The 16,785-nt window shown below is 44.1% G+C and overlaps 1 protein-coding gene across 3 annotated transcripts in view; it reads right to left on the bottom strand.

The window, feature by feature from the left end:
* Positions 1–16,212, bottom strand: part of LOC109924274 — a 16,658-nt gene extending 446 nt beyond the window's left edge. Inside the window, exons 1-7 of one of the 3 annotated variants that reach the window (XM_048592397.1) lie at positions 16,106–16,212; positions 14,146–14,315; positions 10,312–10,427; positions 9,073–9,222; positions 5,505–6,051; positions 4,515–4,637; positions 1,040–1,136 (exon numbers count right to left, since the gene is read on the bottom strand). In XM_048592397.1, the coding sequence (XP_048448354.1) occupies positions 1,040–1,136; positions 4,515–4,637; positions 5,505–6,051; positions 9,073–9,222; positions 10,312–10,427; positions 14,146–14,251 (1,139 nt within the window). In that variant the 5' untranslated portion in view covers positions 14,252–14,315; positions 16,106–16,212. Of the gene's footprint in view, positions 1–1,039; positions 1,137–4,514; positions 4,638–5,504; positions 6,052–9,072; positions 9,223–10,311; positions 10,431–14,145; positions 14,316–14,591; positions 14,819–16,105 lie in introns of those variants that run through there. The other 2 variants (XM_048592395.1, XM_048592396.1) reach the window with 2 other exon arrangements.
* Between the last annotated feature and the right edge of the window lie 573 nt (positions 16,213–16,785).

Below are 16,785 nucleotides of genomic sequence, written 5' to 3' on the forward strand. Positions count from 1 at the left end.
AGCGTATGGTCAGACCCTGGGATCCCAGTGGGTTCAGGGGAAGAAGCATGTGTGGTTAGTTCCAGGATAGGGGTGATTTCAGTATCAGAGACTCCATGCAGAATTACATAGGGGAGGTAATGGCGTAGTGGTATTATCGCTGAACTGTTAATCCAGACACCCAAGTAATGTTCCGGGGGCACAGGTTCGAATCCCAACATGGCAGGTGGTGGAATTTGAATTCAGAAAAATCTGGAATTAGGAGTCTGATGATGACCATGAATCCATTGCCTACTGTCAGAAAATCCTATCTGGTTCACTAATGCCCTTTAGGGAAGGAAACTGCCATCCTTCCCCGATGTGACCTACATGTGACTCCAGACCCACAGCAATGTGGTTGACTCTTAACTGCCCTCTGGGCAATTAGGGGTGGGTAATAAATGCTGGCCTGGCCAATGATGCCCTCATCCCGTGAATGAATTAAAAACACACAAACGCACCATGTTAGAAAAGGGAGAGGCTGACTTTGGATTTAGATTAAGTCTTTCATTCCCACACAGGACTGCTGATAAAGCTCCATTCTTATTTCAGACCTATGTACATGGGAAATCTACACTAGGAAATGTAACACTTTTAATTTCAAGCCCTCAATGTTCCATCAAACACCCTCAGGACTGGTACAGGAGCGTTAGATACAGAAATAAAGCTCCCTCTACCCTGTCCCCATCAAACAGTCCCAGGACAGGGTCAGATACAGAGTAAAGCTCCCTTTACCCTGTCCCTATCAAACACTCCCAGGACTGGTACAGTACAGGGTTAAATTCAGGGGAAAGCTCCCTCTAACCTGTCCCCTTCAGGAAATGCTGATGGTCTGGTGCAGAGTCTATGCTTTGCTGGCTGCAAGTCTCTTCTCCAAACCACCTTGCCCAAACTGATGTCATACTGTGTTTTAGGAGCTCTGCTCTGAAGCATCTCGGGATATTTTTGTGTCATTACTGGGGCTATATAAATGCAACTTGAGTTGATTAAAGAGGAACCCCTGATTATCTCTTGCACCCACCTGAGACGGTTGCCCTGGTTTGGCCACTGGTATTGAGGCTCAAACCCACTGCGAATTCGGTTTCCATTTTGGCGAAAGATGACTTCTGGGTCAAAGGCTAGGACCGAGATTAAAGAAAAGTTTTGTTACGGTCTCATATGATCATACTTTGACATCATTCTCAGCTCCATTTTCTAAAATTGCCATAGACACACTGGACACCATGAGAATGTCACATCACAAGAAAGGCACGGTGCAGGTCTCTCAGCTTCTTGAACATACTCCGTCATTCAATAACACCCTGGATAATCTGACTACTCCATGTTCCTGTCTACCTACAATTTCCTTTCATCCTCTTACTTATCAACATTCTACACATCTCTGGGGTGACAAGGTGGCTCTGTGGTTAGCACTGCTGCCTCACAGCGCCAGGGACCTGGGTTCGATTCCAGCCTCAGGCGACTGTCTGTGTTTAGTTTGCATATTCTCCCAGTGTCCGCGTGGGTTTGCTCCGGGTGCTCCAGTTTCCTCCCACAGTCCAAAGATGTGCAGGGTAGGTCAACAGGCCTGAATTGCTGCCCAAATCATCAAAGAATTCTAGCTAATTAGTCAAAAATGATTTACCCTTTACAAAACCACACTGACTCTGATGGATTGCATTTTGACTTTCTAAATGTCTTATCATAACTTCCTTGATAATGAATTCTAATAAATTCCCAATGACATCAGTAAATTAACTGGTCCATAGTTTCCTACTTTCTGCCTCCCTCCTTTTTGAGTAAGTTTTTAATCTTTGCATTTGTGCTTTTTCAAATCCATTGGAACCTTTCCTGCATCCATAGAATTTTGGAATAGTATAACCAATGGATCCACTATCTTTACTGCCACGTCCTTTAAGACCCTAGGATGTAGACTGTCAGGTCCTGGGGACTTGTCTGTCTTTAATCCAAGTAGGTTGTTCAGTACTTTTCTATCCCCTAGAGTTGGCACTTCTTTTAAGTTCCTCCTTTTTGATAATCTCAGTGTCCTCCACCGTCAAAATGGAGGGCAAAATATCAATGTAGTGACTGCCATTTCTGTGTTGCCTAATATTAACTCCCAGTCTTGTCCTCCAAGTGACCAATATTTACTTTAGCTACTGTCTTCCTTTTTATATGTTTATGGAAGCTTTCACTGTCTATTTTTATAGTTTGCACTAGTTTCCTTTCAAATTAACCATTGCACTTTTGTAAGAACGCTTTAAAAGTCTTTAAAAAGGGTCATAATCCTCCAGCCTCTATGACGTTAGCAATGTGGTGCACCTTAGTTTTTTTTCCCTTTACTGTCTTTAACTTCCTGGCTTAACCAGGATGCAGATGGTTATTTTCCCCTCCTTAAAACCTTTATTCCTGTCTGAAGTATATTTCAGTTGGGAGGAAGTGAATACCTCCTTAGATGTCTTTGACTGTTCATTAACTGCCCTACCTTTTAGTCTTTCAATGCAGGCCAAATCTGTCCTTATGTCTGTGTAATTACCTGTGTATAACACCAGAATAGTAGTGTGGGACTCCAGTTTCTCACCCTCCAACTGAATTTGATCACTGATCCCTAGTGGATCCTTTACTATGAGATCATTAATTAGTCCTACCTCATTACACAATCCTAAATCCAGAATAGCCTACTCCCTGGTTGGTTCCCCAATATATTGCTCCAAGTAACAATCTCTAATACATTCAGTGAGCTCTCCCTTGAAATTACCTTTGCCAATTTGATTAATCCAATATATACGCATCGTTGAATCACCCACAATTATTGCTGTACCTTCCTTACAAGCCTCCAGTATTTCCTGGTTTATTCAGCGCCCCACTGCAGGACTACAGTTTGAGGACCTATAGATTACTCCCAACAGGGATTTCTTTCTCTTGCTATTTATTTATATCTACCCAGAGTGATTCTACATCATGATCTCCAGTGCTGATGTCATTTCTCACTACAGCGTTGATCTCTGCTTTTACTAACAATGAACTCTCAAATTCTTGCACCAGGGAAGAAATCTCACAGGATCATATTCTTTAGTTCTTCTAAGCCCCAAAGAATTGGTTAAAATAGATGAGCCATTATCTTATCAAAAGGCGAGGCAAGCTCAAGAGGCCTAGTGGTCCTACTTCTGCTCCGATTTCATATGTTTGTATGCAACGTGTTTACAAATTTAACATCACGTCCACAGCTTAAATTGATACTTATATTAATGTAACAAAACATCCTGTAGCTCTTTACAGGAGTATTATAAAGCAAGATTCATTCCTGAGCCACATGAGGAGATATTAGGACAGATGCCAATCAGGGAGATGTCAAGAACATCTTAAATGAGGAGAGAGAGGCAGAGAGGTTTGAGAAAGAATTCTAGAGTTTATGGCCCAGGTACCTCAAGGCATGGCTGCTAATGGTGGAGTGATTAAAATTAGGGATGTTCATGAGGCCAGAGATAGGTGTGTTTTCTTTACTGCCTTTATCTCTCTGAGGTATGTCTGTGTACTGGGTAACTCTCCGGAGTGCCAATCCAGACCATGAGAGTTTAAATCCCACTGTATAAAATCTGAGAATTTTAATTCAATTAAAAATAAATCTGGAAATTAAAACACTGGGATCAGGACAAGCAGTGACGAAACCATCTGATTGTTACACAAATCCATCTGATTCTCTAACAGTCTTTTAGGGAAGGAACCTGCCATCCTTCTGTAGCTGACACTAGACTCACACCAACCTGGTTGACTTTTGAAAGCCCCCGTGAATGACCTAGCAAAATGCTTTGCTGCATCAAACCACTCGACTGAAAAAGGTTCACCACTGCATACTCAGGCCAAATTTTATTGCCCTTTCACAGCATATGGCCTTTATTAGCATTTGTTGCTTATCCCTAATTGTCCTTGAACTGACTGGCTTGACAGATCAAGTCAGAAGCAGAAACCCTTAACCCATTAAAAGGAAACCTGGGTCTGCCCCTGAAGTGCCAGGCTACAGGCTACAGCTGGCAAGTGGGGCCAGAGGGAATGGTTGGTGAAGCTGCGATAGACTGAAGGGCCTCTATCTGTGCTGAACATTTTCAGGGGTGTATTCCCTTCCCTAAAGAACATGAATAAATCGACTGGGGTTTTACAACAATCAATTTCATGATCACCAGGGCTTTATATTCCGCATTTATTAATTAAATTCAAAATCCAGCAGTTGCCATGGTGAGATTTGAACCCATAACTTCAGAGCATTAGCCTGAGCCTCTGTCAGCCTGTCACAAAATTTCATATTTGGTGCGTATGAAAACCTAGAATCAAGCATTCCATCTTCTTGGCCCTTCCACTTTAGTTCGACCTGTCTATGTTTCTACCTCTCTGTCACCAGAAGGTGCTGGCATATTACTACATTTAATTGTATCGGTCTCCTACTTGTCCAGTCTGCAAACCTGCCCAACTAGCTGGAACCTATAGGTCACTATTGTCCCATGTGCAGCTGGCTAACTGACCAGGAGGAATGAGCTGATCCTCTGAGATGATGTTCTCCACTTGCCCGACATTGCGATCAGCCTGTCCATCATCGTTGTTCAGGAATTCTCCCTGCTCACCCGCTGCCAGCTTCCATCCCCGACCTGCACAGAAACAAACACTGATCAGGGTATCACAGAGCAGCAAGGTGGTTCAGACTCAGAGCTCACCTGTAATGCACTTCAGAATAAAACCCCTTCAGACAGATCTTCCCTACTCGTCGGGGACAGTGTAGAGGCAGCTTTACTAACAGTTCAAAAGAATCAAAAGGAGCTTTACTCTGCAACCCCATCCTTTATCTGTCCTTGGCGTGTTTGGTGTGGACAGTGCAAATGGAGCTTCACTTTCAGTTTAAAAGTGTAGATGGAGCTTTACTGTGCATCAAACCCGTGCTGTTCCTGTCCTGGGAGTGTTTGATGAGGGACACTGTAGAGGGAGCTTTACTCTCTATGAACCCCATGCTGTCACTGTCCTGGGAGTGTTTGATGAGGGATAGCATAGAGGGAATTTTACTCTGTATCTAACCCCATGCTGTCCCTGTCCTGGGATCATTTGATGAGGGACAGTGTAGAGAGAAATCTACCCTGTATCTAACCCCGTGCTGTCCCAGTCCTGGGATCGTTTGCTGGGGACAGTGTAGAGAGAACTTTACTCTGTATCAAACCCTGTGCCATCCATGTTCTAGGATAGTTTGATGGGGAAAGTGCTGTGCTGTCCATGTCCTGGCAGTGTTTGATGGCGACAGTGTAGAGAGAACTTTACTTTGTATCTAACTCAGTGCTGTCCATGTCCTGGGATTGTTTAAAGGGGGGGTCAATATAGACGGTGATGTTAATAATTTGTTCCTGGGTCTCCTTGCTTTAATAATGCTCTGTGCAGAATTTGCTGACAACTCCTTTGTTGGCAAGGGCACGGCACAGACACTTTCCAAAGGCATCATGGAATCCCAGAGCCTCGTGATTGTTCCTTACCCCAGAAATGTGCTGATCTTGATGGATATTCCACTAGTGCTGGTATCCCGGCATTCCAGAGGTCCAGCTGCCGCACCTGACCTGGAGCGGGTCGTGGTTCCTCCATCCTAGGGGCTGCCATGTCCTGTGTGGGCGTGGACCCCAGTGGCTGTCCTCGCCCCCAGGAACGCAAAGCAGCTGTCCTCGACAGGCCATGGTGCTGGCTCGCTGGCAGAGAGGGGGCAGTCTGCACACGGTCATTGGATGCTGGGGTTCCTGCACTGGGAACAATGGCTGTTGTCAATGTGTAGGCACCTGGAGGCAGGTTTGGCTGCAGCATAGCTCTCTGCTGCTCATCCCGCACACACAGCGTGGCGTTTGGACTCAGTCCTAAAGCTCCCAATGTACTGCCCAGGTCCTCGTCCGTGAAATGCCTCTTTGGGAAACCCTGTAGTAGATCGATATTCTGGAGATCGGGGAATTGCTGTGTGATGTAGTCCTTCACACTCTGCAGTGTTCTGTCCTGTCGGAATCGCTCCCGGAGCACATGTCCAGATGGGAGCCTGATCTGAAGGAATAGACGACAAAGCAGAAGTATGATTACAGGATTAGGCCACTCAGCCCTTCAAGCCTGCTTTACTATTTAAAAAGATTACGGCTGATTTATGCCTACATTGGAAGGGGCATTGAGTATAAGGACACACAAATTATGCTGCAGCTTTATAGAACTTTAGTTAGGCCACACTTGGAATATTGTGTACAGTTGTGGTCACCACACTTCCAGGAGGATGTGGATGTTTTGGAGAGGGTACAGAAAAGGTTTACCAGGATGTTGCCTGGCACGAGGGATTTTAGCGATGAAGAAAGGTTGGATAAACTGGGTTTGTTTTCACTGGAACACAGGAGGTTGAGGGGCGACCTGATACGAGTTTAAAAGGTTGTGAACAGCATAGACAGAGTAGAACGTATAGAGCTTTTTCCCAGGATGGAGGGGTCATTATTAGGGGACACAGGTTCAAGGTGGGTGTGGGGGGAATGTTTAAAAGAGATGTGAGAGGCCAGTTTTTCACACAAAGGGTGGTGAGTGCCTGGAACGTGCTGCCAGAGGAGGTGGTGGAAGCAAACACAATAGCAGCGTTCAAGAAGCACCTGGATAGATTCTTGACTAGGAAGGGAATTGAGAGATACGGATCCTTAAGTGAAGACAGTTTCAGTATGGAAGGGCAAAGTGTGTCGGCGCAGGCTTGGAGGGCCGAAGGGTCTGTTCCTGTTCTCTAATTGCATCAGTTCACATTCCCACATACCCATAATTAATTGAATCTGGAAACAGGTCAGCCTGAAGCTGGAAGATTAAAGAAATAGACATATAGTAATCACCAATAAATCAAACAGGAGAAACCTCTTAAAGCAAAGAGAATGGGGGAGCAATGCATTCAACGCAGTCTCCTTTGATTTCAGCTTTGACAAGGCTCTGCTTGGGAGACTGATGGAGAAGGTAAGAGCCCTTGAGATCCAAGGAAATGTGGCTGAGCGGTAGGAAGCAGAGGGTGATGGTTGCGGGATGTTTTTGTGACCAAAAGCCTGTGTCCAATGGGGTTCTGCAGAGATCAGTGTTGGGGCCCTTGCTATTTGTGATTTATGTAAATGACTTAAACTTGAATGTGCGAGGGCTCATCAGTAACTTTGTGATGGTATGGTTATTGATGGGATGGTAAATAGTTAAGAGAATAGCCTTAGATTACAGGAGGATATAGATGGGCTGATCAATAGCAATGGAATTTAATCCGAATAAGTTTGAGGTGGTGCACTTGGGTAGGAACAACAAGGCAAATGAACACATGATGAACGGTAAGACTCTGGGAAGCACTGAGGATCAAAGGGACCTTGGTGTGCATGTCCACAGGTACAATAGGTTACCAGGGCAGGTGGATAAAGTGGTCAAGGGGGCATATGGGATACTTGTCTTTATTAGTGGAGGCGTAGTGTTTAAGAGCAGGAACTATATGAAACATTGGTTAGGCCACAGCTAGACTAGTGTGCAGCTGTGGAACCCACATTATAGGAGGGATGCGATAGCACTGAAGAGGGTGCAGGGGAGATTTACCAGGAGGTTGCCTGGGCTGGAGAGTTTCCATTTTGAAGAGAGATTGCGCAGACTGGGGTTGTTTCCCTTGGAGCAGAAAAGTTTGAGAGGTACAGGATTGAGCTGTGTAAAATTATAAGGGGCACAGGCAGAGTAGACGGGAAGAAACTTTCCCCTTGATGGATGGACCAATGACCGAGGGATAGATTTAAGGTAAGGGCAGGAGGTTTAGAGGAGATGTGTGGAAAAATGTTTTCACCTGGAGGGTGGTGGGAATCTGGAGCTCAATGCCTGTAAGGGTGGTAGGGGCAGAAACTCTTCTAAAATTTAAGAAGTATTTTAGAAGTGCACTTGCAATACCAAGACATACAAGGCTATCAGCCAAATGCTACCAGGATTAGAGTAGTTGGTGGTTGTTTTTTTACTGCCACGGACTTGATGGACTGAAGGGTCTTTTTCTGTGCTGTACACCTTTGAGTCTATGACTCTATGAACTGCTCCCAGGAGGTGAAGATGTCTCGCTACTGCTTTCCTGAAACAAATAGGAAGTGTCAATAAATGCCAGAGATTGCCATGTCTTGAGGTTGGGGGCTGTTTCTCCCAGTGTTTCTGCAAATCCTCTGACAGGAATCAGGAAAGGAGGTTCCATCCTCTCCCACAACCCCACCAAGTACAATTCAACCCCACAATGTGTAGGCTGCTTACTCCCTCCCTCGTTACACCAGTCAGATAGTCTGAGAAATCTCCATCACAGTGCAGTGCAGATAGACCATGGGGAAGGGTGTTTGGGGCGGGCAATGTTTGGATTGTGGGAGGAACGAGATCTGAGCGCTCAGAGCAACAAAATAGTACAAATGGGAGTTTCAGGTGGCAAATGGACTCAGGCCTAGAAAAGCACAGCAGATCAGATAGCATCCAAAAAGCAGGTAAGTCAACGGTTCGGCCCTATACATTGACTTACCTGCTTCAAATCATAGAATCCCTATAGTGTGGGAACAGGCCCTCCGGCCCAACGAGTCCACATCGATCCTCAGAGCATCCCACCCAAACCCATGCCCCTATAACCCATCTAATCTACACATCCCTGAACACTACAGGCAATTTCCCATGGCCAATCCCCCTAGCCTACACATCTTTGGACTGTGGGAGGAAACTGGAGCACCCGGAGGAAACCCACGCAGACACAGGGAGAATGTGCAAACTCCACATAGACAGTCACCCGAAGGTGGAATCAAACCTGGGTCCCTGGTGCTGTGAGGCGACAGTGTTAACCACCATGCCACCATGCCACCGTGCCACCCTAGCGAAGGACAACGTGACTTCCCTGACTGGGAATCGAACCTGTGCCGCGGCAGTGAAAGCGCTGAATTCTAACCACTAGACTACCAGGGAAGGCCCTGCTTCTTGGATGCTATCTCACCTGCTGTGTTTTTCCAGCCTCACACCTATAGACTCTGGCCTCCAGCATCTACTGTTCTTATTGTCTCCAGGCCTAGAAAAACTCACCACAAGAATACAATGGTCTTCTACTGCAGTTTGAACTTTACCCTGTAACATCTGACCCTGTTGAAGGGGATTGGGCTGGCAAGTAGGAGCCGATTTTGCTTTCAGATTTTCTCGATCATCAGCTATTCTCTTCAACGCCAATTCATGGTCCTGGAACAGCAAATCAAACAACAGATTGGTTATCCCAGAAAACTACTCACACCTCTTTCTGACCCTGCTGGGCAAAACCCTTTCAGCCTCTTACCCCTAGCCCTCGGTCAGCCCATTCTTGTAGTCAGAAAAACCTTGGGAGATAGATTTAAATGCTTATAGATTCTCTACAACAATATACCAATGAATACAACCATTCAGCCATTTTGTCTAAACTGGCTGTGAAGGAACAATTCACTTACTCCAACATCCCTGCGTCCTCCCTGTAGCCCCGCAAACTAGTTTCTTTCCAGCAACTTTGGGGAAATAATGGTGGCATATAGGAAATATCTCTTGGCTAGTAATCCAGACAGCCAGGCTAATACTCTCAGGGCAAGGATGATAGAACTTGAATTTATTGAATAAATCTGGAATATAAAGGTCGCCTCACCCATTGTTATAAAAATCATCAGGTTCACTAATGTCCTTTAGGGAAGGAAATCTCCTGCCCTTACCTAGACAGAACTGTTTGGCCCCTCAAGCCATTCAATACGATCATGGCTGATCTGGCATTCCTCACGGCCATTTTCCCTGTAACCACTGATACCTGACTGATCAAGAATCTATCTATCTTTGTCTTAAATATACACATGGACTCTGCCCCTACAGGTCTCTGTGGCAAGGAGTTCCAAAGACACCCAACCCTCTAAAAAGAAGAAATTCCTCCTATTCTCAGTCTTAAATCGGCACCTCTTTGTTCTGAGACTATGTGTTGTTGATCGTAGACTCTCCCATGAGGAGAAAATCCTCTCAGCAGTTACCCTGTAAAGCCCCTTAGGAATCCTATATGTTTCAATGCCATCAATTCATTCTTCTAAACTCCAGAGAGTAGAGTCCTGAATTGTTTAGCCTTTGCTTATAAGACAATCCCTGAAAAATAGGATAAATAAAGAATACTGTTGTTATCGAGTCCCAGAATGGTTACAGAACAGGATATCCAGCCTGGCATATCCATCTAGGGAGGTCCAGTATCCTCCCATTTGAGAAACCATTGCTGAGCATTGAGAAGGGAGGAAAGTCAGAGGAACTCACTGCATCTTTGTCATGTACCTTCTGTTTCTTCCTCCTCTCGGCTTTGATTTGCTGAGCGAATTGCTCCCTCTGCTGCTCCTCAAACTCCTTCAGGTTGGGATTTCTCCTGGACAGGGGTAACGCTGGGTAAGGTGCTGCTAAACCAAAGTTACAAAACAAAACAATTAGCACTGTCAGAGATTGGAGGCCAGAGAGAAAGACTACATGATAACAACAGGTGAAGACAGGGTATTGTCATACCTGACTGGGGGAGTACGCTAGAAATCAATCCCTGCTATTCCCAGAGGCACATAACAGTTAAAGACTTTAAAGTTAAAGTTAAATAGTTAAACACACAAAATTCCTCAATTTACCTGATTTTTCAGACCCAGGTTGTTGAAAGCACAAATCAGGTTTCTGTACTTAACAAGGATTGCTACTCATTACAAATAATTAGATTTTAGCTACAGGTAAACAGTGTAAATGATTGCCACGTAACAGCACGAATTAAAACCCTATTATAAATTCTCTCATAAACACATATACACACATATATACAGGGAAAAAAACATGGACAGAGGAAACACTGGGAAAGCAGGTCAGTTGTCTTTGCTCACAAGTCTGTTGAGTTGGTTCTTGCTGATCAAACTGTTTTATCTTGGCATTCCTTTTCCAACTGGTTTGCAAGAAGCACAGGGTGGTTGGTTCACTTATAATAGGTCACTGACTTATCAATTAAAAGTCACAGCTTACAACAACTGCTGAACGAAAGATAAACTAGTTTTCTTCAGGTCTAAAGTGACACTGCAGAAAACAGAGAGGTAACTCCTGGGCTGTTAGCAATCTGATCACTTATCTGTATCTCACTCCTACCCCCATATTGTTCAGTTACTTAAAAAATCAATCTCTCAATTGTTGACAAGCAAAAGGTACCTGTCATCAATAGCTGATCACTAGTCCATAGACCAATGAACTACCAATAAACAGAACTCCTTGGCTCTATTGTCTGCAACTTAAACTTCAAATTACTGCTTGTTCAGACAGCTTTATAAGTGATGTTGGTCATGAGGGTCAGGTTACTTATTTTTCAGAACATACAGCAATCCTATAAAACCTGTCTCTCTCATTATGATGCACAATTTAAAAAAAACACAAAAATAAGAAGTCACCGTCCTTACACAATTAACACAGGGGTTCAACTTGACCCATAGCCGTAAATGCATTTGCATCACAAGTGCACATCTAAATACTTCTTCAATCTTATGAGGGTTATGCCTTTACCATCCTTACAAGCAATAAGTTGCAGTGCTATATCAGTTGTGGTGGGAATGTTTCCTACCACCGAGGCAGAAGGACTGTGTTCATGTCCCATCTGCTCCAGAGTTGTGTCATAACATGTCTGAGCAAATTGATTAAACATATCTATACAAAGACCTGAGTTTGAACTATGTGACTGTGTGCAGTGAATGGATTGTAATTCAGTACTGGAAGCCTGCACAAACTTGTGTTCAGCAGAGCCTTGAGATAGCCAAGAAGGTCCCTTTGCTGATTTGGACTGCAAGTTTTGTGAGGCTCAGCTATAATGAACAGAACCCAGGCTGGACTGAGCCAGAGGAATATATGACCACTTCAAATATGGAGATGTGATCTAGATCCCATGGACTTCCATTGTGACACACCAGACAACATAGGGCAGGAAGAACTGTAAAAGGAAGCCAGCAACCATCAGTGTGTGACCATGTGACTAATGAACTCCAGGGACAGATCTCAATTTGTAACCAAACTAGTTCAGCACACCAATGCAAAGCAGCAATTGGGCAGAAACAGGGTGCTTCATCAACAAAGGGGAAAAAATAAAAGTCACACTGGCACCGTACCAGATCATCTTCACAATATGCAGTTTTGGCAGGGTGCTGGGTCAGTGTGGGAGACCTTAAAGCCACATCTATCCTGATTCGGAATACTCAATCACCACGTGGAGCCAGTAGAATGATATTGGGTTCTTTGTGCCAGTGAAATATTATAATAAACACTGAATAATCTCCCATATGTTCTGATGCAGGGTTACTGGACCCGAAACATTAACTCTGCTTTCTCTCTGCGGATGCTGCCAGAACTGCTGAGTTTCTCCAGCAATTTCTGTTTTGTTTCATATCATTGTTTCATAATAAACATCTAACACAATGGCTGTCTTTACAAAGAGTGGTCAAGAAATCTGATACAGGAACATTGAGAGCCGAAATTATCTCACATGTTTTCGAAGGGAGAGTATTATTTTAAATGTGGCACTGGAGTGATCACAGCGCTAGAGTTTCGTTCTATGCATTGATTGTAGTTCATAATATGACCTTCTCCAACTTTGGTAACAGCAGCTCCAACAACACTCGAGACATTCAACCATCCACTTCCTTAGCACGTCATCAACCACCTTCAACATCCACTCCCTCCACCACCAACACTCAGTAGCAGCAGTGTGTACTATCTACAAGATACACCGTAGAAGTTCACCAAAGATCCTTAGAGAGCACTTTCCAAATCTATGATCACTTCCATCTAGAAGGACAAGGGGAGTAGATACATGGGAACACCACCCCCTGCAAGTTCCCCTCCAAGCCATTCACCATCCTGACTTGGAAATATATCGCCGCTCCTTCAGTGTTGCTGGGTCAAAATCCTGGAATTCCCTTCCTAAGGGCATTGTGGGTCTACCTACAGCACATGGGACTGCAGCAATTCAAGAAGGCAGCTCACCCCCACCTTATCAAAGGGGAACTAGGGACGTGCAATAAATGCTGGCACAGGCAGTGATGCCCACATCCCAGGATCAGACAAATGAAAAAGAAATTATTCCTACCCCCATCTCAGTGCAAGTAACCCATCTTCTTCCCTGTTCTCCCCCAACCCCCCATACTGGAAATTTGCTCCTTCCATCTGCTCTGTTACTCCCATCCCAAGAGTTATTTCTAGTTCCCCCCAAACATTGCACCCCTCCCCCCCACAGTGTAATCTCCAGGTATTCCATTCTCTGTCATGTGGTAATCCGGGGAGCTCTGTCATTGTGGTATATCACAGAGCTTCAGGGTAATGTTCTGGGTACATGGGTTCAACTCCTGCTATGGTACATGCTGAAATTTGAATTCAATAAAAATCTCAAATTAAAAACTAGCCTAATGGCAACTGTCATATAAACCTATCTGATTCACGAATGCTCTTCAGGGAAGGAAATCTGCTGTCCTTACCCAGTCTGGCCTACATGTGACTCCAAGCCCACAGCAATTAGGGATGGGTAATAAATGCTGGGCTGAGTCAGCAATGTCCACATGCCGTTAAATGTAGCTAGAATGTAAGGGTTAAATAGCTAATTTTCTGTGGCAGAAAATGAATGCACAGACAATACTTCTATACCCTAAAGGCCAATGTCAGCAGGAACCTGTCAGCAAATCTTGTACCATTAGAGCTTGTATTAACAAAACATCAGAGAGCTCCTGGAGTCAGAATGCATGTAGAGACAGGGATTTAACAGGTCACTGAAAACAGCACCTGGCTATGGTAGGATTAATGGGTCCTTGACTGGGTGAAGAAGACATTAACAATATTAAGCTATGACTTAGAATAAGCATCCATTTCGTAGTATGAAACAAGTTTAGAATTTACAAAATAGGATGCCTATGCAGTTAAAATGCCATAAATGACTCCTTTTTCCGTATTCCGCACAACGTTGATTCTAGCTGATCTAGAGTGGGACTCTCACCCAGTATATGCTTGAACAAATAATTGAAAACCAGTATGCAACACTCCTATGCTTGATCATTAGAAATAATGCTAACAAATAATTAAAAAGACCTGGCTACTGCCCCATTCCTCCGGTTTTACCTTTAGATGGATGCTGTGTGTCAGGTGAGATGTATCTCTGGTTGACTGTAGTTTTGGTCAAGGTTGGAGTCAGTCCCTGAGTAAGTGGTGGGTTAAATGCTGACATTGCCCCAGGTACTGAACCCCTCGACTCCTGACCATGTTTGGTGCAATCTCCCCCTTGGAGCAACCTGTGAAACATCATAAACAAAGTAATACAACAGCAGCATGTCAGCCAAACAGCATGGAGGAAGTGAAGACTTAACACAGAATCTGAGTCCAATACACCACACTCAGCAATCCCAACATCATTCAAAGTCCCACACACAGGCACACACACACAGAAACAGACACAGACACACACAGAAACAGACACAGACACACACGATACTGTGGCTCAAAGAAAAAGTTGAGCTTGATCCCCAAACCACTTCACAGCTAATGACATAACTCAGGAAGACACTCACTGTTGAGTCAATGGGTGCACTGCAAATCCCACAGCCACCAATTTGGTAAAGATCTGCTAATTTCTTAGTGATGCTTATTGAAGAATAAATATTGGCCAAATACACTGGAGAGAATTCCCCTCCTCTCTTCTTCAAATCAATGAACATGGGATCTTTGCTATCCAGCAGAGAGGGCAGATAGGCCCTGGGTTTAATGCATCATCTGAAAGGCAGTAACTCCAACAGCAGCATTTCCTCACTGGACAGATATGAATGAGGAGTAAATCGTTCATCATTACTTATCCACATTTCTGAAAAACAAGGGTTTCTGTCAGCGGATCTATCTCAAGGTAACAGTTCAAAGTGAGTTAGCAACATCATCCTTAGTATTGACAGGCCAGCTGATAGGGGATAGTAGCAAGACATTACAGCACCTCAGCCTTTGCCTACGCTGTAACTTCCATTTGTACAGCACGTCAACACAGTAACATGCCCCAAAGTGGCAGTGAGAATTGACCAAAGATTGATATTGAGACACAGTTGGGGATGTTGGGTTAGGTGATCAATTTCACTGTGATTTGGACAAGCTGAGTGAGAGGGCAAATGCATGACATATGAAGTACAATATGGATAAATGTGACGAACTGGGTGTCCTTGTACATCAGTCACTGGAAGTAAGCATGCAGGTGCAGCAGGCAGTTAAGAAGGCAAATGGTAAGTGGGCCTTCATAGCCAGAGGATTTAACTTTAACCAGAGGATCAGGGATATTGCTGAAATTATACAGGGCATTGGTGAGACCACAACTGGAATACTGCGTGCAGTCTGATCTGCTTATCTGAGAAAGAATGTTCTGTCTACAGAGGGAGTAAAATGAAGATTTACCGGATTGATTCCTGGAATGGCAGGGCTGACATATGAAGAGAGATTGATTGGTTAGGATACGTTCACTGGACTTTAGAAGAATGATGTGGGGGGGTCCCTTATAGAAAATTCTTTTAGGACTACTTCGTGTAAATGCAGGAAGGATGTTCCTGATGATGGGAGATTCCAGAACCAGGGATCACAGTCTAAGGATACTGGGTAGGCCAGTTAGTAGTGAGATGAATGGGCAATGTCTTCATGCAGCGAGTGGGGAGCCTGTGGAATTCTCTGCTACAGAAAGTTGTGGCCAAAACATTGAATGTTTTAAAGAAGGAATTAGATTTAGTTCTTGGAGCAAAAGGATTCAAAGGATATGGGGCAAAAGCAGGAACAGGATACAGAGTCATGATCATACTGAATGGAGCAGCAGGCTTCAATAACTGAATGGCCTATGTCTGCTCCTGTCTTCTATGTTTCTAAAGTTTGGTCAAAGATTGTTTTACCGAAAGAGAGCAAGATAAAGACCTTCAGGGACAGTAGGAACTGCAGATGCTGGAGAATCTGAACTAACAAGGTGTGGAGCTGGATGAACACAGCAGGCCAAGCAGCATCAGAGGAGCAGGAAGGCTGACGTTTCGGGCCTAGACCCTTCTTCAGAAGATAGAAACCTTACCTGGCCTAGTTTTAAATTGCCAAAGATCATTGGATTCTGGAGAAGTACCAGTGGATTGGAAAACTGCCATTTAACATCCCTCTTCAAAAAGGAAGGGAGGCAAAAAGCAGCCAAATGTAGGCCGATTAGCCTCATGTCTATTGTTGGAAAAGAACTGGAATTAATTATTAAAGAATAGCAGAACATTTGGAAAATCATAATCTAATCAAGCAGAGTTCAGCATGGCTTCATGAAAGGGAAATCATGTCTGGCTCTAAGGCATTAGGTTTTTTGAGGAAGACTCAATCTGAGTGGATAAAGGGGAACCAGTAGTGTGTTGTATTTGGATTTCCAGAAAGCATTTAACAAGAAACCTCACAAAAGGTTCATGATGTTGAAGGTAGTATACTGGCATGGTTGGAGAATTGGCTCATGGGCAGGAGACAATGAGTGGGATAAGTGATTCTTTTTCAGTTTGGTGACTTGTGTCCAGTGGGGTCTCACAGAGATCAGTGCTGGGACCACAACTGTTTACAATATACATTAATGACTTGGATAAAGGAAGTGACTGTACCATAGCCAAATTTGCAGATGACACCAAAATAGGTGGGGGAAAGCACATTGTGAGAGGGATGCAAACAGTTTACAGAGAGACGTTAATAGGTTCAGTAAGTGGGCAAAAAATTGGAAAATGGATTGTA

The sequence above is a fragment of the Rhincodon typus genome, unplaced genomic scaffold (genome assembly GCF_021869965.1).
Source record: "Rhincodon typus isolate 14 unplaced genomic scaffold, sRhiTyp1.1 hic_rhity00001153, whole genome shotgun sequence".
NCBI classification, from domain to species: domain Eukaryota; kingdom Metazoa; phylum Chordata; class Chondrichthyes; order Orectolobiformes; family Rhincodontidae; genus Rhincodon; species Rhincodon typus.